The sequence below is a fragment of the Staurois parvus genome, unplaced genomic scaffold (assembly GCF_062004578.1).
Source record: "Staurois parvus isolate SC_StPar_1 unplaced genomic scaffold, SC_StPar_1.0 ptg000438l, whole genome shotgun sequence".
NCBI lineage: Eukaryota > Metazoa > Chordata > Amphibia > Anura > Ranidae > Staurois > Staurois parvus.
In genome coordinates, this window is record NW_028318234.1 from 2,748,031 (window position 1) to 2,772,519 (window position 24,489).

General features: G+C 44.0%; 1 protein-coding gene across 1 annotated transcript in view; it reads left to right on the forward strand.

Moving 5' to 3' along the window:
- The window catches only part of PRKAA1 (protein kinase AMP-activated catalytic subunit alpha 1), a 63,115-nt gene that overhangs the window by 14,447 nt on the left and 24,179 nt on the right, over window positions 1-24,489 (forward strand). The window contains exons 2-4 of the mRNA XM_089687817.1: window positions 9,914-10,055; window positions 11,813-11,906; window positions 21,765-21,909. Coding sequence (XP_089543943.1) covers window positions 9,914-10,055; window positions 11,813-11,906; window positions 21,765-21,909 — 381 coding nt within the window. The remainder of the gene's footprint in view (window positions 1-9,913; window positions 10,056-11,812; window positions 11,907-21,764; window positions 21,910-24,489) is intronic.

Sequence of the window (24,489 nt, forward strand, 5' to 3'; positions counted from 1 at the left end):
CCGGTCTTCAGGGCGGACTGTGAGAGGAGCCTAGCGGGAGCCTAGCTCCGCGGGCCGGATTAAAAGGTCCGCCGGGCCGTATACGGCCCGCGGGCCGTAGTTTGCCCATTGCTGGCCTAGGCTGTCCTGTGCCTGCAGACTCATAGATGTTGCAGTGCCTTAGATCTCACACTGCAGATATACAGCTGACTAACTGGATGACCTTTTTTGTTTACTTTAAAGCATCTTGTATTCTAAACATTTACCATGACTTTTTCATAACATTTGATCTTTACTTTTTAAAGAATATGTAAATCTAACATTTCATATGCCTGATATGTGTCTGCTGTACTATGTACTTCTATGGAAAAATGTATTGCTTGCTTTGTGTGAAATCTGTGGTGTACCTGCCAGTTCTGCTGCTTTCCTAATAAACTGACCACACTAGGCACAGTTCTCTAGCTGTGCTGGGAGCTCGACTTGCTCTCCTTGCATGTTTAGAATTGTCCTGACAGCCTCCCCTTTGTTTATCACTGGGAAGATCAGTGTTCTGCGGTTTCTTCTCCCCCAGCTTTTATGCAGCAAAGAATAGAGGGAATGTGATTATTTAAAAATGGGGAAAAGGTATTTGTTATATCTACACACAAATGTTTTGACTTTCCTTTCCATTTTAAAAAAATATATATATATTTGAGGGTTTACATTCACTTTTTAGTAATGTTTTTCATCTCATTGCTGCTTAGAGCCTTCTCCCTTGTTAATCTACTTCCTGTCTACATTCCATACACGTGCTTCATTATCTACACAGCATTGTTCATGGCTGGCTTCTTGAAAACAATGCTAGTCCTTTCCTGCGCTGTACAGACAAGGCCACTTGTGGTCTCCTAGGGCACATATAAAAGGGTGGTGATGCAGGAGCACAATTGGGAGACACTGGAAGTGTCTACACTTATGGCGCTATTGAAAGCTGTAATTTTAAGATTGAAAACTTCTTCCTATGCAAGATGGCAGTAAAATCCCAACAGAGGTTATAACTGTTTTCCATTTTATGCTAAGCTGTAAAAGAAATAAAAAAAAAAATTGATCTGGCGTTTACCTAGTAATGGTGGAACAGTGGTGGGCACAAGGGATTCTGGGTCCCAATATATGGTGGTACACAGTGATACTGGTGGCTTGTCTGACAGATCTGATTTTGGAGTTGCTTTAGTGCCCAGTCATACCAGTGTGAATTGAAGTGGCACCTGAAATCTCATCTAATGAATGTTGGTGTCTTAACATGTGCGTTTGCTGCAGCGTGATATCTAAAGTTCTTGCATTGCATGTCACTCCACTTCCTCAAATTAAACCTTGCCAAAACCGAGCTCCTAGTTTTCCCCCCAGCCTGCGCCCCTCCCAGCCTCTCCATCACAACCAACAAAGCCACCATCAGCCCCACCCCGCAAGCCAGAGTACTAGGTGTCATTCTAGACTCCAATCTGTCTTTCCAGCCCCAGATCCAATTGCTGACAAATTCATGCGGACTCCACATCTGCAACAGCTCCAAAATGCGCACGTTCCTAACGCCAGAAACTACAAAGCAACTCATTCACTCCCTTATCTCCCGACTTGACTACTGTAACTCCCTCCTCGCCGGCCTACCCCAACACAGGCTATCCCTGCTTCAGTCTATCCTGAATTCTGCGGCCCGACTCATCCACCTTACCAACCGCTCCGTATCCGCCACCCCTCTCTGCCAATCCCTCCACTGGCTTCCGATTGCCCAACGCATAAAATTCAGAATATTAACATTGACATACAAAGCTGTTCATAACACTGCCCCAAACTACATAATCGACCTGATATCCATCTACCACCCAAAACGCGCACTCCGCTCCTCACAAGACGACCTACTCTCCAGTTCCCTGGTCTCCTCCTCCCATGTGCATCTCCAGGACTTCTCCAGGGCTTCCCTCATCCTCTGGAACTCACTACCCCAATCCATCAGACTGTCCCCTTCCCTCACCTTTAGGCACACCCTGAAAACCCATCTCTTCAGAGAAGCCTATCCCGTCCTCACCTAATTGCTGATCTCCTCCGCTCTTCCCACCACTCCATCCCCCACAGCTATTTCCTCCTGTACCACTCTCCCCTCCATCCTAGATTGTAAGCTCCAAGGAGCAGGGCCCTCAAACCCCTCGTGTATTGTTACTGTGCTGTCTCATGTACTGTCTCCCATTATAATGTATAGCGCTGAGCAAACCGTTGGCGCTATATAAATACTGTATAATAATTACTTTTCCTGCAGTTTTGTTGCAATTTCACTTACATAGAATATAAGACCCCAGGCGCATTGGGTACGAATTGGCATGCAGTTTCCATGCCATGTGACTTGCAAATTGCATGCCAAGTCTTACCCTATTGTCTGCAATTCCAGTGGTCATATCGGTGCAGTTCCTGAATTGGAGTCAGTGGGAGGGATAGTAGGAATAGTGCCCCATAGTTTGTGTTAGTATGGGAGGAATAGTGCCCCACCGTTAGGGTCAGTGGGGGGGGACGGCGCCCCTTCGTTGGGGTCAGTGGGGGGAGGAATGGTGCCCCACTATTGTCATTTGGTGGAGCTGCAATAGGAAGAGGTGGAACCTAGAGGAACGGGTGGATCTTAAACAGGAAGGGGTGGTACAAATTTTAGGTGCCCAGTCTTGCCTAGGGCAGCACAAAACCAAGATACACCACTGTTCACACCTAAATGATCTTTTCAGGCATCATATTCCAAAGACCATGGGTATTAGCAGCTTTAATGGCCTCCACTGCTTTGGGAAGGTTTTTCACAAGCTTTGGAGTCTGTGGGAATGGCACTGATCTTGGGAGCATTCACACGGGCAATTAGCACACACTGCAAAATCCAGTGTAAAGGATCCAGACTCTTGTGGCTGGAGTGACAGATATGTGCAAACGTCACAATAGCTGCCATTGCATTGTATGCGCTGAGCCACTGCAGTTCCCTCACCAGTTGTCCCAGGTGCAGGAATCAAGATGCTTGCTTTTGGCATTCGTAGTGTGTGCTAATCGCATGTGTGAATGCACCCAAACTGTTTTCATTAGGGATGAGGTCAGGACTCTGGGAAGGCCGCTTGCTTTCCTCCAGACCAGGCTCCTCAAAGTTTTTATGGTGCTGGAACAGACGAGGGCCTTCCTCCGACAATTGCGCGCTTCTAACCTTGTGCTAATATTGAAAGATCTACAAACATTTAGCCACATAAAAATGTGATGGCATCCACAAACCTTTGGCCATTTAGTATATATGGCTGATGGAGGGAGGGGGGAAGAGAATTGTTTTCGTAGCTGTTGTGTCTGAAGAAACAGTTGGGTCTCTATGGGCAGTGAGAATTGCACACGCCTGATCAATGGTGCATTGTTTTACCCAGTCCTGGTTTGTTTAGTAATATTCCATTTAGCCCCACAGCATTACAGTAACCAATAGACTAGTACTGGAAACGACTTAAGGTAGTTTGTTTATTATACAGTTTTGCTAAATATTAACTCTTGTGCTTCGAAAGCCTGAAGGTATCCTAGAAATTGAAGGTGAAGTTCAAAGTTATTCATGTGAAAAAAGGGGAAATGGCAATGCAGGGAATATTCAGTTAGTGGTTTGGGAGAAAGATGAATGTTTAAAAAAAAAAAAAAAAAAAAAAAAAAAATTGCTGATTGTGGAATACAAAGCAGAAGCTAGACATTGTTCCTTACCACTCAGTGTAATAAAGTTTTATGGAACCATGTATTCCTTGTAGACAGATTCTCACACTACAGTGATTAAGCGTGACATATCTTTCACCTTGAGCCACCTCTTCTTGAAGGAGAATTGTATTTGATAAAGTGGCCCAAGAAGTGGGTTTTCCTAAATTTTGTTTTGACTATAAAAATAAAGCCCATATATTGTGAACGCATCAGCTTGTGTATGTCACTTGTGTCAGATAGCACCAAGCTACGATTCATCCTTTGAGATGGGGGATTTCCAATCTACCATTATCACTGTGCTTTGTTTCTGGTTAATTCAATACTTAAAGGAAAACTCTACCAAAATTTGTAAACCTTTAACTTCCCAAGGGATCGAGTGCTCTTGGTCCTGTTCTGACTGGCCTTGTTACAGAATAAAACCACCCCATTATTTCTGTCATTACTGGCTTCAGCTCAAGCCAAGTCTGAAGCCCACTTTATGGGTGTTCCTTCGGGGAGGCACAGCAAGCACTGCTCCTACCCCCTATCTAAGCTGACTTTTACTATTATGTACTGGACATGCAGTCAGTGTTGCAGGGCTGTGTGATGGAGCTGCTGGTTGTATATAAACCTACACTGCAGACACCTGGCACATAGCGTTGAATGATCTGTTATGAATGGCAGTGTTGGTCTGCAGAGCGCCCTACTGCCAGAGACCAGCACGGTCACTAACCATTTATTTTCCCTGCTAGTAGCATGCTCCAAAAGAAGTAGGTAAACTGGGGGTCGGCAACCCATCGATTGCGAGCTACTCTTTGACAGCAGGGAGGTGAAGGGTAGATTGGGAACATGTACTCATGTTGCTGACCCAGTGTTTCCCCACAGCTGCAGAGTGATGCAGGCGCACACTCAGCCAATCCTAGCCTGCAGAGATTCATATATGCAGCTGCGGGGCGGGGAAAGCCTCTGAAATGGCTTGGGTGGGTTCAGGCTCTTTGCCAAGCATCATAAGCTCTTCCAGCGGGCCGGAAGGGTTCACCTGTCAGAATATGCATCTCATGGGCCAGAAATCCGAACCGATAGCCAGGCCTGAAACTAGTGGGAAAAAAAAATCAGCCTGCAGTACCAGATGTTCTACTTTCATGGTGAACCCTGGCATCAGCCTTGTGGGATTAACAAATGACTCCCCAGACTTGAAAAAACAATTGTGAATGGAAGAGAATATAGTTTGAAAGAAACATAGCCAACCTTAAAATTTAGCCTCAGTAACAGTGAGATGCTTGTTTTCATCACACCTTTTTTTTTTTTTTTTTTTTAAACTAGCAAGCCCCCAATTTAAAAAAAAAAATGGTATTGCACCCTGGTGATCTTTGATCTTTAATGTTCAGGTAGATCACCACTACTCAAAAGCTGCCTACCCATAGGGTACACTAACAAAGCAGGCTTCTTGCCAAAGGCAGGACAAATCTAAATAGGAGCAAGTGCTGGTCCTTGGGGGGATGAAATGTTTATAAAATTTTGGAGACTTCTTGAAGGTCCAGGCACCTTGGGGTATCTACAAGAATGGTTGTTTTCATGCTCTGGATTCCAGTTTTTGTAGGTGTTGAGATTTGTTCATATCAGCTCTAAGCCCTGTCCTTATCAGCACTATACTCTGCCTACGCCATTACACAGTTCAGTGCCAAATTCTTGGTGGCCATTGGCAGCGTTGGACTGCTGAGTTAGAATGGGGTTAGCCTGGTCAGCTTTGCTTCAACTCCACCTAAAAGCACCACCAAAGAAAGTCTGACTATTTTAATGTTCATGTAAATGGGTTTATAGTAGGGCCTTCTACAGGAGGTGATTACACAGTTGTAGGTCTCTGTCCTAGATTTGTGGTTATCAGGACGTAGTGAGAAAGTTACTCCAGAGTCCTCATTACTGCTCCCCATAGGCGTCTCTACAGAACAGTGCGTTCTTACATTCTGAAATGTTATCGCTTCAGAGCTTATATACATAATAAATGTTAATGGATACTGTGGCCTTTATGTTCAAGGTTTTATTGATCAGCCAAGCCTTTATCAGCAGTTTTTAAGCCATAGGTGAGTTGATATTTGTGGCTGCCATCTGAGTAATGTGCATTGATCTGCTTTGTGTTGTGCGTGTTCTGTATGTTATGACACACGTTCTCACCATCTTATCTGTTTATGTACATACACTCACAATTCTAGCAATTTGCTCAGTATAGAGGCAGCTGGGCATTTGAAACTGTACACTATTTTTTTTTTCTTTTTAATTCATGTGTGTTCACACCACAGTGGAATGCTTGAGAAAACCGCCTAAATTGTGTGATCTTTCCAATGGCTGTCTGTAGCTGATTTGTGTGCCAGAACTTTCTTCTTCCAAGTATGGATTTGACTGAAGATTTAAAAAGGAAGTTCTTTTGTGTCTCGGCTTTTTTTTTTTTCCCATGGAAGACACAAGTGTGTGTCTATATTTACAGTGCTCATTATAAATAGTACACCCCTTCTTGAAAAGTAAGATTTTAATCTATCTCCATGAACACATGAACAATTTGCAAAATTTTGATAACTGAGTTTTATAGAACCATTTGTTGAGCTCATTACATGAAAGTAGGTTTAATATAACTTGGATGAGAAAATCTTCATGTTTACATCAACTAATTTGCGTAAAACTGAATACACCTCACAATAAAATCTACATCTAGTATTTTGTATGACCTCCATGATTTGTAAGGACAGCACCAAGTTAGACCTCTATCTTTTTCAATTCCTCAAGAACCACCTCTTTTAGAGCCTGGCTGCTGGGAGGAGAGTAATGCTCAACTTCTCTTCAGAATTCCCCATAGGTCAATTGGGTTCAGATCAGGAGACTTGGCCACGGAATCACTTTCACTCTGTTCATCAGAAATGCAACAGTCCACTTAGATGTGTGTTTTTGGATAATTTTATTTTACAATGGATTTTAGTATAGACAACACAACAAAAAACAATCAAAAGCAAGATTACTGACACAATGTATACAGTTTTTCTGATGGACATAACAAATGCACTGAAGTATTGGCAAGGAGAGAACTGGAGTACATAAACACAATACATAAAAGGGTGGAATGAAACCTAAATTGTTAGCAAACAAGTAATGACCAGTGGGCTAGTAGACGAGGGTCAAAGATAATCACAAATTGCATACAGAGGTTAGGAAGCCTCACTGGACGCACATCCGTACTCTACACCAAGGACTCTCGAAAGTCAGGTATATAAAACATTGCAGGTACGATTCTCTAGGAGTATTCTAATCGGTGCAAATGGCATGAAGACTAACAAAAACAGAGGGGAAAAAAAAGCAAAGAAGGGAAAATCGAGGATAGTAAAGACAAAGAAAGGGCTTCAGGGGATCGTGCCAGGAGAGTCTTGTATCGACAGAAGGGTTTGGTCAAATCTAAATGGTTGGGCCACATCAATCCAGGGGCGCCAGATCTGCAAAAACTTTGGGTGGGTGTCTAACAGCATGGCCGTTGGCTTCTCATTGACCATTATAAAATTCATCCGGTTCTTAATGGCCTCGAAGCGAAGAGGGGTTTTCCAAGCTCTCGCGATCGTTAATTTGGTAGTCATAAATAGATGTGATGCCAGCTGCCACTCAGGACAAAGTAGGCCTACTAATGGTTTAAAAAAAAATAGTGCCTTGTATGGGTTGCACTTAATATCTGTATGTAACATAGTGTGGAGAATTGCATAGACCCTAATCCATAGTCTGCACATCTTGGGGCAAGGTGTTTTGGATGATTTTCATGTTGGAAAAGTGCACGTTGACCAAGGTTATGCAGTGTGATGGCAGCATCTTCACTTTCAATATAGAGCAGAACATCTGTGAATTGATACCGTCAATGAAATGCGGCTCCTTGACACCAGCAGCACTCATGCAGCCCCATAGAAGGACACTGCCACCACCATGCTTCACTGTAGGCACCATGCATTTTTCTTTGTACAGTACTCCTCACCTTTGCGACTCTTTAGTTTTGAAGCCATAAGTTCCAAAAACCTTTATCTTGTTATCACTCCAGAGTACAGAGTCCCAGTAGTTGTGTTCTTTCAGCATGGGCTCTGGCAAATGCTAGGCGGGATTTTGTGCATGGTCTTTAGGAGAGGCTTCCTTTGTGGATGACACCCATGCATACCATTCCTCTGCAGTGTATGCCGTATTGTGTACAGAAACAATCACTCCAATTTGGATTTCTACAGCTTTAGCTTACTGCAGTGAACTTCCATTGTGATTTTTCTTCAACCTTTCTCATCAGAAGACGCTCCTTTCAATGTGTTCACTTCCATGGACATCTGTGAGATGGTTGCAGTTCCATCTTTGTTATAATTTTGTATAACTTTTGCTGCAATATTCTTACTGATAAGTAAAGCTTTGCTGGTCTTATTGTACTCTTCACCTTTCTTGTGTTAAGTTCTTTCTCGGGCCTTGTGACATCTCTTCCATGTGGTGCCGTTGCTGCAGCATGAAATGGAAGGGGTTTTCTTTAAGGAACGCCCTTTTATAATAAACTGTCTGCTGGACTCCTGTTTAGTGAACAATTAGACTCGCTTTTAGTTGAATTCTTGTAAATTAGGATTTTGATATATAAAATTCAGCTTTGCTCCTAAGACTTTTATTGGGGTGTATTTATTTTTGCAACCTTGTCTCAAAATTTGTTATAAAAAATACTTTGTGTGCAAATTAACATCTTGTTTGCAATCAATGGTCTGCATTTGTGGGAGTGTTTTGTAGTATAGTGTCCCATAGAACATGTTGATTCTGAAAGGAAAGTAGAGGTTTTCTGACATATTTTTAGGGTGTACTCATTTTATGCTGAGCACTGTATGTATTCTATCTCGGTCCAATGGCATCTGAAAGCCAATCGATGGGATAGGTTACGCAGCTGGTAAACATGTCCCTAAAGTTGCCTTGAAAGCAGAAAAAATGGGCATCGCAGTTTGCGTATGGGGCTGTGTAGCCTCATACCAGTCGAGGTGCCCATGCTGACCAGTGTCCACAGCCAAGAGCACTAACAATGTGCGCATGAGCCCCAAATTTGGACCACAGAGCAATGGAAGAAGGTGTGGTCTGATGAATCATGTTTTTTTCATTTACATCATATTGATGCATGTGTTTAGTTTACCTGGAGGAGAGATGGTACCAGGATGTGGTGTGGGGGAGAAAAAGGCAAGCCAGCAGAAGCAGCATGTTTTGAGCAATGTTCTGCTGGGATACCTTGGGTGCTGTCATTCATGTGAATGTTGTTATTCTTATACAGGATTTATATAGCGCCAACAGTTTGCTCAGCGCTTTACAATAGAAGTACTTTGGCATGTACCTTCTACCATTCATGCGGCCAAAGATTTGGATTGCGGAAGGAAGACCTGGTTAAGATGGAAGCACTGGGGAGCTGGGGGAACCAAGACAGCCTAGTGCTGGAGGGCTCTGTAGGTTGGGATCCACCCAGGAATGTGGACTGGCACCTGGCTCAGCCTCTCAGGTCTGCTGGGATCCTGAGCCGGAACTCCCTCCCCCTCCACAGCCTGGCACTCTAGTGGGCACACTGGAAGAGCAGAGCGCTGGAGACTGACAGTCATGACTTTCTGCTTACAGCCGAGGGGAGAACTGAGTGACAGGTGCCAAAAATACCCCTGTCCCTTGCCGCCTGGTGGTTCTCCAGCCTTATCTGAGATCTTGTCAAACTATCCTGGCACTGGGCATAGAGATCAGTGAAGGAAAGATGGCTTCCACTCACCTCTATGCCCTTGGAGGACCAGGGCAACGTCATTACGTCACTTCTAGTTCCGGCGCATTGTAAATGAGGCTTTTTTTTTTTCTTTCTTTTTAATGCACTAAATCAATGCTTTTTTTTGATCAAATGCTTTACATTGTAGAGGAGCGATGTGGGGTCTGTCTGGTTTTTGTTTTGGGCCAAGTGCATATTAAATGTTTTCATTTTGGTGCACCACTAGTGTGTGTGTGTGTGTGTGTGTATGTTCCTCCCCATCTTTTTAATGTGCTACCTGTACACAGCCACAAGCCTCAAGCCACAGATTCTCAGTATACAGGCCTCAGCGCCCGTTTGAAAGAATCCTAAATGTGATTCTGTTTTGACCTGCTAGAGGAGATGCATTGATGTTTAAAATAACTGAGAAGTTTAACTGCTAACTGTTGCGCTTTGTGCTGTTTTGCTAATCATCGTTTTTTTCTTTTACAATAGTTGGTAAACATGAATTAACAGGCCATAAAGTGGCTGTGAAGATCCTGAACAGACAGAAGATCCGAAGCCTTGATGTAGTGGGAAAGATTCGCAGGGAGATTCAGAATCTCAAACTTTTTAGACATCCTCATATTATTAAGCTGTAAGTATTTTGGTTTCATACACCGTATCTGATCAACGTTCAGCTTTTAACTTCTGACATTCTCCCCCCCCCCCCCCCCCCCCCCGATCAATTCTGCATCCTATGACAAAATGTAATTTATTGAAAATGGAGGTTGTGCAATATGACAACTCCCATGTCTATGTGCTGCTGCATTGTGTTGCAACCTATTTGCATTAGATGTATTTTGCAACATTTGAGGACATGGAGTAATTTGTTTTGCATCTGTTAGAGGTTATTGTGCATGATAAATGAAACATAGGAACTGTGCATAACTTTTCTCCAAGACTTTTTAAACTTGTTTAATATTCACACCTCCACGCTGCAGATGTGATGCTACGGCTGTGCCCTGCCTGCACTGAGCGATCACAACTGATCGCTTAGTTCGCAGTTAGCTCTGAGCAGAGTGCAGTGATTGTCACCGCTCTGCTCCTCCAACTCTCACTGGAGGGGGTGGCAGTGGCTGGCTCAATTTATCAGCTGCACGATGAGTGAGCCAGCTGCTAATCGGGCATCTGGATGAATCCCAACAATATAGTGAGGTTCCTTCCAGTTCTGTAATTTAAGCGGACAGTGGGCTTTAGCCTACTGTTGGCTGATTATGGGTCACTGGAGAGCATAGCTGTATGCCTGTGGCCCAGAAGCACAGTATGGCCAAAAAGTTGTCACCATACTTGCCTTTAAGTAGGCACACCTCTTCTGTAGACAGTGCAAGCACTGCATAGAATAACAGGCATCACCAGAGTTTTGGCTCAAATCAGGGCATCAGTAGGCTACCACAACAAGCCACAAACTTGCCTCCACTGCTACACCCAAATAGGCATTTCTACAGGCCAGGCAGTGACCATTATCACTTAACCTTGGGAATGACTTCTGCTGTGATCAGCACAAGGCCCAATAGGAAGCTAATGACACTAAACTGGGAAAGGACATTTCCCATGCAAACAGATTTTGGGTCATGTACATTTTGCCATCAGATTACTCTAAGATAGTGGTTCTGTGTTAGAATTAAGAATGTGGAAAGTTGTGCACTCCTAGTTCTAAGAATACGTGGTTACTAAAGGCCACTCATCTACACATATGATAAAGGTTCCTGTCAGCATGGTTCTCAATCATTTCATTATCTCATCAATTTATGGTGATCTCATGGGTTTGTTTACAAACAAACCCGCCAGCTTCAGTGGTTGCTTTGCTTCTTTCTTGGGCACAGTGAGAGCTGAAGCCAGGAGATTGAACTTTGTTTTATCATTACAATGTGCGAAGTTTAAACCTGCACCGCATAAAAGCCTAAAAAAAAATTTACATTTTATGCCCCTTGCATTCTGGGCTGTTAGCTGCAGTGTCTTCCCCACTGCTTTAGTGTGACTGGGAGAGGGACAGATACAGAATCAATCCCTACTGCGGGCAGCTTTGTCTGTGTGTGGCATGCTGTGGTTTGATTGTGCTGAACACTGTAACAAATGGTTCTTATGTGTTGAGGCTCTATACCTTCACAGACAAATGCCCAGCCTTTCTGTGTTTACGGTGTACATAGCCTAGGATCAATTGGGATGTAAAGTGAACCTTTCATGACTGCAGAAAAGTTACTTCCAACCATTTACTGTAAGCCCATATTTTCTATAGTACTTCTAAAAAAGGATCCATATACATACAGGTAGAACACCTTTGAGTGTCTGGCTTTAAATTTTGTGCACGCTAACCTGTGTTTTTTTTTTTATTTATTTATTTTTGTTCCTCAGGTATCAGGTAATAAGTACACCAACCGATATATTTATGGTGATGGAATATGTTTCAGGCGGGGAACTCTTTGACTATATATGTAAGAATGGGAAGGTAAGACTGGATTGTCCTTTTTTTGTTTTCTTTCTAAATGACAACCTAAAATGTATTGGTTTTGCTTAAAGGAGCTTTGTGTTTTAATCGCTTTCAGATATAAGATCAGATGCAAATGTTATCTTGTGTGTGCTCTGTTTCCAAACGTATTGGAACACCCCTCCAAATTATTGGATTCAGGTGTTCCAATCACCTCTATGGCCACAGGTGTATATAATCAAGCACCTAGGCATGCAGACTGCTTCTACAAACATTTGTGAAAGAATGGGTCGCTCTCAAGAGTTCAGTGAATTCAAGCGTGGTCCCATGATAGGTTGCCACCTGTGCAATAAGTCCATCCGTGACATTTCCTTGCTACTTAATATTCCACGGTCAACTGTTAGTGGTAATACACTGCTCAAAAAATTAAAGGAACACTTTTTAATCAAGAGTATAGCATCAAGTCAAACTCCTGGGATATTGATCTAGTCAGTTAAGTAGCAGAGGGGCCCTGTGCTCACTGCCCCACACCATAGAGCTCGATTGGCATTTGCTATTGAACACCAGAATTGTCAGGTCCGCCACTGGCGCCCTGTGCTTTTCACAGATTGTGACAGGTTCACCCTGAGCACATGTGACAGGTTCACCCTGAGCACATGTGACAGGTTCACCCTGAGCACATGTGACAGGTTCACCCTGAGCACATGTGACAGGCTCACCCTGAGCACATGTGACAGGCTCACCCTGAGCACATGTGACAGGCTCACCCTGAGCACATGTGACAGGCTCACCCTGAGCACATGTGACAGGCTCACCCTGAGCACATGTGACAGGCTCACCCTGAGCACATGTGACAGGCTCACCCTGAGCACATGTGACAGGCTCACCCTGAGCACATGTGACAGGCTCACCCTGAGCACATGTGACAGGCTCACCCTGAGCACATGTGACAGGCTCACCCTGAGCACATGTGACAGGCTCACCCTGAGCACATGTGACAGGCTCACCCTGAGCACATGTGACAGGCTCACCCTGAGCACATGTGACAGGCTCACCCTGAGCACATGTGACAGGCTCACCCTGAGCACATGTGACAGGCTCACCCTGAGCACATGTGACAGGCTCACCCTGAGCACATGTGACAGGCTCACCCTGAGCACATGTGACAGGCTCACCCTGAGCACATGTGACAGGCTCACCCTGAGCACATGTGACAGGCTCACCCTGAGCACATGTGACAGGCTCACCCTGAGCACATGTGACAGGCTCACCCTGAGCACATGTGACAGGCTCACCCTGAGCACATGTGACAGGCTCACCCTGAGCACATGTGACAGGCTCACCCTGAGCACATGTGACAGGCTCACCCTGAGCACATGTGACAGGCTCACCCTGAGCACATGTGACAGGCTCACCCTGAGCACATGTGACAGGCTCACCCTGAGCACATGTGACAGGCGGGAAAGGGTCTGGAGAAGCCGTGGAGAACGTTATGCTGCCTGTAACATCGTTCAGCATGACTGTTTTGGTGGTGGGCCAGTGATGGTCTGGGGAGGCATATCCATGGAGGGATGCACAGACCTCTACAGGCTAGCCCAGTGGTGGGCAACCTTTTTTTTTCAACTGAGCCAAATCTCGCCAAAACCACGATTGAAATTTATTTTGAGAGCCACATTTTTAAAACTGAAAATACATCCCCCATATAGTAATTCATCCCCCATATAGCAATTCATCCCCCATATAGCAATTCATCCCCCATATAGCAATTCATCCCCCATATAGTAATTCACTTACCTTTGCTCTGCGCGTTCTTCTCGCCGTGTTCCCGCGCCGTTCTGGTCTTCAGGGCGGACTGTGAGAGGAGAGGAGTTCGTCACGCTGCCCCGCCTACATCCTGGCTGCCCCGCCTACATCCTGACAGCTGCAGAGTCCTGACTTTTGGGGCGGCCGCCCGAGAGGAGGGAGGGGGGCGGCCGCCCGGCACACAGAAGAGCCGCATTTAAGTTTGTAAAGAGCCGCATGTGGCTCGCGAGCCGCGGCTTGCCGACCACTGGGCTAGCCAATGGTACCCTGACTGCCATTAGATATCGGGATGAAATCCTTGGACCCATTATCGGACCCTGCGCTAGTGCAGTGGGTCCTGAGTTCCTCCTGGTGCACGACAATACCTGGCCTCATGTGGAGAGTATGCAGGTAGTTCCTGAAGGATGAAGGAATTTATGCCATTGAATGACCCCCACGCTTGCCTGACCTAAATCCAATAGAACACCCCTGGGGTATCCTCTTTCAGTCCATCCTACGCCGCCAGGTTGCACCTCTGTCCAGGAGCTCAGTGATTCCCTGGTGTAGATCTGGGTGGAAATACCCCAGGACTCCATCCGTCTCATTAGGAGCATGCCCTGACATTGTCAAACATTCATGCAAACACATGGGGGCCATAGAAACTACTGAGTACCATTTTGAGTTGCTGCAATGAAATTTCAGAAAAATGGACTAGCCTGCCGCATCATTTTTTCAGTTTGATGTGTCTGAATTCAATCCTCTGTAGTTTGATCATTTTAAACGATGGGGAATCCTTACGTTCCTAACACATTACCCAGTCCTCATCAGTATAGATATCCAGCATGATATTTTTCCCCATTGAGAGCTGTGATTTTCAAAGTGTTTACATTTTTTTTGAGCGATGTATAACAAAGTGGAAAGCAACTGGGAACAGCAACTTGGCCACGAAGTGACAGAGCGGGATCAGCATATGCTGAAGCGCACAATGTGTAGAAGTTGCCAACTGTCTGAAGATCACACGAAGTTTGGAGGTCTTTACTCAACCGCGTATAGAGCTTCATGGAATGGGTTTCCATGGCTGAGCAGCTGCATCCAAGCCTTACATCACCAAGTGCAATGCAAAGTGTTGGATGCAGTGGTCTGCCACTGGACTCTAGAGCAGTGGAGATGTGTTTTCTGGAGTGACGAATCACACTTCTTTGGCAATCCGATGGACGTGTCTGGGTTTTGCAGTTGCCAGGAGAACTGTACTTGCCTGACTGCATTATGCCAAGTGTACAGTTTAATGGAGGAGGATTATGGTGTGTGGTTTTTCAGGTGGTGGGCTTGGCCTCTTGGTTTCCAGTGAAGGGAATTCTTAAAGATATGGCTTGTTAAGACATTTTGGACAATGTCATGCTCCCAGCTCTGGAAACCGTTTGGGGATGGCCCCTTCCTGTTCCAACATGACTGCGCACCAGTGCACAAAGCAAGGTCCATAAAGACATGGATGAGTGAGTTTGGGGTGGAGGAACTTGACTGGCCTGCACAAAGTCCAGAACTCAACTCGATAGAACACCTTTGGGATGAATTAGAGCGGAGACTGGGAGCCAGGCCTTCTCCTCCAACATCCGTGCCTGACCTCACAAATGTGCTTCTGAAAGAATGGTCAAACATTCCTATAGACACACTCCTAAACCTTGTAGACAGCCTTCCCAGAAGAGTTGAAGCTGTTATAGCTGCAAAGGGTGGACCAACTCAATATTGAACCCTACTGACCAAGATTGGATTGCCATTAAAGTTTGTGTGTAAAGGCAGGCGTCCCAATTCTTTTGGCAATATAGTGTGTATATATGTTTGGTCACAGCCACCTTTTTGCTTTTTATATACACATGGCTCTGATTCCAGCTTTGCAGCTCCGATTGCTGTTCAGTATCAGACGTCATCATGCCCACTGCTACTGAAATACCTGTTTCACAGGCCTTTGAGTTTTTATCTCTCTGCCTGAAAAGCCCCTCTTTTGGCCCATGTACAGTGCCTTGAAAATATTCATAGTCCTTTAAAATTTTCCACCTTTTTTGTCATGTTGCAACCAAAAACCTAAATGTATTTTATTGGGATTTCATGTGATGGACCAACACAAAGTGGCAGAGAATTGTGAAGTGGAAGGAAAATAATTGGTTAAACTTTTTTTTTTTTTTTTTTTCTTACAAATGTCTAAAGTGTGGTGTGCATTTGTGTTCAGTCCCCCCGGAGTCAAAACTTTGCAGAACCAACTTTTTGCTGCCATTACAGCTGCAAGTCTTTTTGGGGATGTCTCTACCAGCTTTGCACATCTGGAGACATTTTTGCCCATTCATCTTTGCAAATTAGCTCAAGCTCTCAGATTGGATGGAGAGCGTCTGAACAGCAATTTTAAAATCTTGCCACAGATTCTCCGTTGGATTTAAGTCTGGACTTGACTGGGCCATTCTACCGCATGAATATGCTTTGATCTAAAACCTTCCATTGCAGCTCTGGCTGTATGTTTAGGGTCGTTGTCCTGCTGGAAGGTGAACCTCCATCCCAGTCTTTTTGCAGACTCTTAACAGGTTTTCTTCTAAGACTGCCCTGTATTTGGCTCCGTCCATCTTCCCATCAATTCTGACCAGCTTCCCTGTCCCTGCTGAAGAAAAGCATTCCCACCACCATGTTTCACGGTGGGGATGGTATGTTCAGGGTGATATGCAGTGTTTTCCGCCATGCATATTGTTTTGCTTTTCAGCCAAAAAGTTCACTTTTGGTCTCATCTGACCAGAGCACCTTCTTGCAAACTGCAAACGGGACTTCTGGCTTTCTTTCACCAATGGCTTTCTTCTTGCCACTCTTTCATAAAGGCCAGATTTGTGCACAACTAATAGTTGTCCTGTGGACAGATTCTCCCACCTCAGCTGTGGATCTCAGCAGCTCCTCCAGAGTTACCATGGGCCTTTTGGCTGCTTCTGATTGACCACTTGCCCTCCAGAGGATTCCCCCCCTCCCCTCTTCCTGACTAGGCCTTTTGTTTTTTTGCGGTACGGCGTTATTTTGACTGACAATTGCATGGTCATGCAACGCTGTACATAAATGAAATTTTTGTAAAAAAAAAAATGGAGCTTTCTTTTGGTGGTATTTGATCAGGGAGGGAGCACCACTGCACTGTGGATCTAGTATCTATCAACATCCCAGCCTCTTTGCACTTCTGTATGTGGTGCTTGCCCCAAATTCAGGTGCCTATTTCCAACAGGTACATCAATCTGTCAGCTGTTTTTTTTTTTTTTTTTTTTTTAAGTGCTGCTGATCTCCTGCATCCTCTTTGCAACAATGTCCCATCTACAGTAATACACCCTAGCAATGGCTGCACAGCCGCTTGTAGTCTCCACTGAAAGCTCATATCTTCACTATTTGGTCCTGGTCCTTTGGCACATGCACACAACGATCTGTTTACTCCAATGGAAAATCCACACTTCACTTGGAAATTGGTTTGAACTCTAAAGTCAGTCATGTGACTGGTTATCCTCCAGTCAGGGTCTTCGCTGCTGCTTTAAGCAGTGAGAACTGCATAGGATACCGCAGGCTTAGTACAGTGACTTACATTTAGTAACTTTGTCTGCACATGGAGTATAAGCACTTGTGGTGTTATAACAGAATATGGAGAGGCAAGCCTATAGGAATGGCGTATGGTTACAGTGACTGCTCACGGAGTACATTTACTTTCTCTTTAACAAACTTAAAAAAAAATTCCAGTTTTCTTGTGCAGCCATAAGCTTAGAATAGTTGTGGTTTTAGGGAAGTTCCTGTAGGCCCTTGTGTGTGAAATGATACATTCAGGCGATGTTCACTACATAAGCCAGGTCTTGTGCTGTGTGGTCGCCTTATTTTGAGATGCTGCAAGGTAGAAGTCAGTGGACTGTTTTATTAAACTGGTAGAATCGTCTGCAAAATAGATTTTGCTGGATTATTGCTTTCTGTGTTGAGGGCAAAAAATAACTTTAAAATTGAGGTTTCTTATAACTTTATCAAATGTCCATTTGGACAATGTATAAACCACCTTGGCAACAGAGCTCGCTATCTTGGCTCCTACAGAGGATAATATAAACTTTGGTAGCAGAAGAAACTGCAGAGTTTGTCCTTTCAGCCAGCATTGAGCAGCATTTGTAGCAGTGACCCTAAACTTGTCATAATGGGACAAAATAAAGTATCTTAAATGCTTATAGTATTTTCTTTTTCAAAAATGTTTATACACTTTCAATGTGCCTCTGATCTTGATAAAAAGTTGAATCCTTCAGGATAGTCTGTCGTAGCACAGCCTCCTCCATCCTAGCCCTCTCTATTTCTGGGAGTGTCTTAATTACTTTCTGCTGGCCCAGCTCCACCTCCCATTAATCACCTTCCTGCATAACCTTTTATGCAGCTGCCAGGAGAGGGGTGAGGGTGTGAACATCCCTTGAGTGACACCTGAAGCTGGCCAAAGAGCGTTTTTTTTTCTTTCAACCACAGTTAACGCAGGCCATAGATGGAGAGAAAACCGGCCGATTTTTTTTCTTTAAAAAAACAAAAAAGCGGTCGTTCAATCGGCCGACGTTACCAGGAACGGTAAAAATCGGCCGATTTTCATCCAGTCTACAGCCGGCAAAAAGTGTCCCTGCAGAGAGCTCCGCTATTTCTTTGACAGTTCTTTGACATTTATAGCGGCTGCAACATTGTATCTATTTGTATCCATTTCGGATACAGATGGTTTTATTCAGAAACAGATACATTGTTGCAGCCACTATAAATGTCAAGGAACTGTCAAAGAAATAGCGGAGCTCTCTGCAGGGACACTTTTTGCCGGGATGGAACTCTTTTTCTCCTTCTCCTCCTCCTCCCCACGCAGCTTTTTTTTTTATCGGTAAAAAGATCGGCCGATTTGCCCATAATTGCCGCTAAAATCGGCTGATCTTTTTCCAACTTTACCGATAATCTGCCAAAATACAGAAAAACGGCCGACCTATTAACCCACTAACGGTCCGAAAATCGGCCGATTTTCGACCCATCTATGGCCTGCATAAGTGTTGATGGGGGAATCCCTCCCATGGAGCTATTGTGCTCTATGGATAAGGGGGGGGGCTGTCATCCCAGCCAGGAGAACAGTGATTGCAATAATCACATGACAGACCCAACAGGCTGGTTGTACTTAAGTTGACCGATCAACTCTGGTACAATCGGCTTGCCCATACGTGGTTAGAATCTTCACCAGTCCCTGCTGAACCGGCTAAGATTTGAACAGTCTATGGCTGTCTTGAGTCTGCTGACATCACATCCAAGATGGTGGTGCCCAGCAGTAGCCTTGGGTCTGAATGTTTACACAGTGGGGGCTTTTACAGGCAAAAAAACATGCATTAAATATGTTTAATATGCTTATAAATTTATGAGAAGATTGTGAAATGATCTGGTGACAGGGTCTCTTAAAGGTGGACACCAAACTGCCAAATACTTAGCTAAAATACATGTCACTTGTAGTGTCTGCAAAAGGGTTTGTAATTCTTGAGTTTTGCACTTGAGACCCTTGCCAGAGAATTACATGAGGCTGATGTCAAGACAGATTTGTATATGCCATTTCTTTTTTTTCCTTGTATCCTATATTTAAGGCCCATTCACACCAGTTTGCATGCATTATGACCTGTATTGTGTGCTGTTTGGTGTGTGCTTTTGTAGAGGTGGTTGAGTACTTCTACCCAAATATGGTGTTAATGGACCCCAGTTTCCTGTGTGTTTAATGCATACAGCATAGTCCAGATCCAAGTGATCAGTCCTGTTTTAGTCCCGGTTCACACTAGTGCGATTTCTGACTTGAGTCCCACAGAATCGCATGACAAGTGAAATCTCATTATTTTCAATAGTGCCTGTCCTAATTAACACGTATTGGCACAGTGCAGCCTTTGGTAAAGGTTCCTGCACTACTTTGGTAGGATTTACAGTTTAACTTGGCACCATAGAATCAAATGTACACTGTAAATTGCATAAGTCGCATCAGTGTGAACCGAGCTGCTCACCACATGACTCAACCTCTGTCCAACTGCTCACATGAAACATGCATCTTGATCAGTGGTCTCCAAACTGCGGCCTGGGGGCTGGATGTGGCCCTTTGCTTGCCTTTATTTTTCCCATGGGGCACGATTTCATCCACCAACAATGGGGCACAGTTCCTCCCAATGATACGAACAATGGGGTCCAATGACACTAATGGAGCACAATTCCTACCAATGATGGGGCACAGTTCCTCCCCATGATACCAACAATGGGGCTCAATGCCTCTTATCATGGGGCACAATTCCTCCCATTGACATAAACGATGCCAACCGTGGGGCCCAGTGACACAAAGCTGGGACATTTTCTACTGGTGGCCACATTGCGGCCCCTCTAACGTCTGAAGGTCCGTAAACTGGCCCTTTGTTTTAAAAGTTTTGACCCCTGGTCTTAATCATCCTCAGCTGTGTTCTTTTAAGCAGCAACTTTACACTTTCACTGCTGGATGATTTGCCACCATTTGTGAATGTAGCAGAAGAGCAATTGAACCTTCACTCTGAACTCCTTCCAGAGTGTTGTACGGCAGTGCAGATAAGTTCCCAGTACATATTTGGTAGTGCCCCAGTAGACATTCTCTGAACATTCTTGACCACGTACCCACCACATTTCATAAGCCGTGACCACCACACTAAATGCTCTACTTCAGCGTTGCAGCTCTTTCCCCAGTGTCTGCCTTGGCCTCTGTCACCGTTCTACCCACACTGTGGAACACAACCAGCTGCCACTCCATTCTCCCCTCCAACTTTTTTTCTCTCCAATATTGCTGCTCTGCCTATTCTCTTCCTGAGCATTATCCTCTCCTGCTTTACCTTTCTCCCCCTGAGCTAGTTATGTCCTCTGCACTGCAGCCTTCTCAGACCCACTAGAAGTTCTTATAATTCATGATCAGAATTCAGCCAGCTCAGCAGGGATCTGCCACATTTTGATCAATCTTTGCTTCCTTTTGACATCTCATGAATAGACATGTTGGAAACTTTGTACAATCAGTACTGCAGGCAATAGGCTTCAGCGCTAATCGGTGTATTCTGATGGAGTCCCTGCTGTCAGAGTAAGGCCTCATGTACACGGGACACTTCTGAATGATGGAAACTGCTGGAAAACGTAGGTTAAAGTCTGTTTAATCGCATTTGCATACCGAGTTTGTGTTTTAGAAGCGTTTTTTTAAGATAACCTCAGGAGACCCTCCAAAATGCCTAGAATGCACTGTAAGACAGTAAAAAAATTAACACTTTCAGACATTTTAAGAGAAATAGAGCAGAAGCAGAGAAGTATTTGTTGAGATTACTTTTTTTTTTTTTTTTTTTTTTTTTTTTTGTTTGGATGTGTTCTAGCTCATTTTTGTGCAGAAATTATTGCAGCAGTGTCTAACACTTTGTTTTGCATGGGAAAAAAAAAGGGTGGTGTGCTAGGTCCATTTGAGTACCGGGAAAACTATTTGCATGAATTTTTCATGATGAGAAAAGGCTCTGGACAGCATCTGGAAATGGAAGAGTTTAAAAAAAATATATAAAAATTTGCAAACTCCTATAAATGCCATTTGGCTGCATTTTACACGCATTTACAAGCATTTTGCGTTTGAAACGCTGATAAAATCTACTGCTGAACGCAAGTTTTCTGCGTTAAAAAAAGACTAAACTCAACTGCCTGTAAACGATGTGTACGTGGAGAGGGAGAGCTCAGGGGCTGCTGAAAAAAGCGCTGAACAGCTCCTGAACGTCCGTTTATGAGCTGCAGTGTACATGAGGCCTAAGTGCAGCAGGGAGGATTCATCCATATACCTTGAATGTGCGGATTGAGGAATCTGTTCATTTTTCTTGATCAGACAGTTTTTTGTACTTTTTTTCTTTTGGTCTGTTTAATTATCATTTAATGTTATCTGGTCAAGAGTAGTTTGTTGGGGCATACACTTTAAAAGTGGAGATATAGATTTTTTTGAAATGCCCATTCCTGATAGGGTCTCTTTGAACAGTTTCTGCTTGTGGTTGACTTCCCATTCTCACTTTTTTTTTTTTTTTTTTGTTTCCCCCCCAGTTGGATGAGAAGGAATCCCGGCGGTTGTTCCAGCAAATTCTGTCAGGGGTTGATTACTGTCACAGGCACATGGTGGTGCACAGAGACCTGAAGCCGGAGAATGTTCTTCTAGATGCTCATATGAATGCTAAGATTGCTGATTTTGGTAAGTGACAAGTGAAATTTGCCTGGGTTAGACAGTTGTTTGGGTCAGTTATCTGCAGCTCACATTCAGCTTTCACTGAGCATAGTAGATAAAACACTTTTTTTTTTGTTTAGGTTGGAATAATAAAAAAAAGCTTTAAGGGGAAAAAAATCCATATATGCAACAAATTAGGAACTGATTGCAGGTCTAGTAATCTGCCGTGGCTACAAAAACAGACTCAAGGACAGTGTTTTACACAAATATTTGGCTTTTCACCTCATCACCACTTTCATACTTTTAGCACAGGTCAGTAGGAAAAGGGTAATTAGAACACAGTAGTTTGAAATTAAGTAATAGGTGGTTTCATCCAAAAAAGTTAGTGGGAGTAAACGCCTTTTTTATGCCTTGTACATACAGGTAAGTCTAGAACAAGGCTTTACCTGTAGGTACTGTGTATATGTGTATGTGTATGTGTGTGTGTATATATATATATATATATATATATATATATATATATATATATATATATATATATATATCCTATATGTGCCCTGTTTAGGAGATATTTAGCTGTGGAGTCGGTGATGTCACTAGTGCATGCGTTCTGTTCGAGGCCACAATGACGTCACTCCCGTGCATGCATGTCCTTTCAATCAAGTGGCTGCAGCCAGTGAATCCAGAAAACTGGGTGAAGATGGATTCCCTGGTGCCTACTAGTAACATGACTTCCCCTTGGGAAGGGGGGGGTGTGCAGTTTTTAAAAAAAATTTTTTATTTTTTTTTGTTAAACTTGACTAAGCAGAAATGAATAAACTTGCAGAAAATGTGTATAGCTGACAGATTTAGTTCCTACAGTCAAGATTTTCAGGTGAATATATGGTTGTATCTGTTTTGTGTTTCTCACTCATAACGTTACTAGTATAGTGCTTTGTGTAGCCTTTAAAGGATAAGTTCATCTTTGGAACATGAGACATGTTGCACCCGTATTTAGGATGGGACATATAACCGGTTACATTCCTGCCTCCTCCCACACAATCACATACTTCATTCACAGATTCCTGTGAATGTATAAACCAGGGGCGGACTGACAACTCATGGGGCTCCGGGGCAATAGGGGATCATGGGGCCCCTGTGTCCTTGCCCAAACTCAAAAAAGCCTATGAAAAAGGTACCAGGGGCATGTCATGGGGCCCCCTACTGACCCCGGGTTCTTGGGCAGTGCCCGAGTTTCCGAATGGTCAGTCCGCCCCTAATATAAACTATCTGCCACCATGGCGGATGGACTTGTAGTTTCAATGGACTGGACTGGTGCGGATGAGCATTTTCAAAGCCTGACAGAGGTACAGTCTGAAAGCAAGAGCACACGTCTGCAGGAGCCCATATTGGCACCCGTGATCTACGGATTTCAGGTGCAGTGCTTTGCAGTCTCCTGCAAAAATAAATGCATTTATTTTTTTTCTTTCTATAAAGGTCAACTTATGATTTTAGTACACCTTTGTGACCATGTATCATAAACCCATATTTAGGACCTTGGGACTTGTATGGTCCTGAGGGGGATGGCGAACAGCCTGAATTTTTTTTTTTTTTTCCCCCCCCAGTGTGGGTGTATTTATTTCTATCAAAATTATTAATTACAAAATGTATTTTATTGGGATTTTGTGATAGACCAACACAAAGTGGCACATAATTGTGAAGTGGAACAAAAATGATAAATGGTTTTCAAAATTTTTTAAAAATATCTAAAGTGTGGCGTGCATTTGTTTTCAGCCTCTTTGAATCAATACTTTGTAGCACCACCTTTTTCTGCAATTACAGTTGCAAGTCTTTTTGGGGATGTCTGTACCAGCTTTGCACATTTCGAGTGACATTTTTGCCCATTCTTCTTTGCAAAATAGCTCAAGCTGTCAGATTGTATGGAGAGCGTCTGTGAATAGCAATTTTCAAGTCTTGCCACAGATTCTCAATTGGATTTAGGGCTGGACTTTGGGCCATTCTAACACATGAATATGCTTTGATCTAAACCATTCCATTGTAGCTCTGGCTGGATGATTCGGGTCGTTGTTCTGCTGGAAGGTGAACCTCCGCCCCAGTCTCAAGTCTTTTGCAGACTCTACCAGGTTTTGTTCTAAGATTGCCCTGTATTTGGCTCTGTCTTCCCATTAAAACAATATGTTCCCAAAGGTGAAGAAAAGGAGAGACTAGCACCAAAATAAGTGCACTATTAAAAGGGTTTTTTAATTAAGGTAACTGAGGTAACTCACTAGATGGCAATAGAGAAAAGGCATGTATAGATGTCTTCCTTCAAAGGTCCCGGAGACTGGTGGAGAGGGCAGAATACCATCTACTAGCCAAAGCTGTTGTGGGGACCGGTTCTCCCGGTTCCACGCTGGTAGCGTTCAGCAGCTGTGATGGAAACAAGGCTGGAGCGAAAATGGCCGCCGGGCGGATGTGAAGTCACCACGTAAGCGCAATGCCGCAAGAGGGGAGGTAATGCGTTTCGAAGCGTCAGCTTTTTCATCAGACCTCTGGTTTCCATCACAGCTGCTGGACACTACCAGCGTGGAACCGGGAGACCAGGTCCCCACATATGTTTGCCTGTAC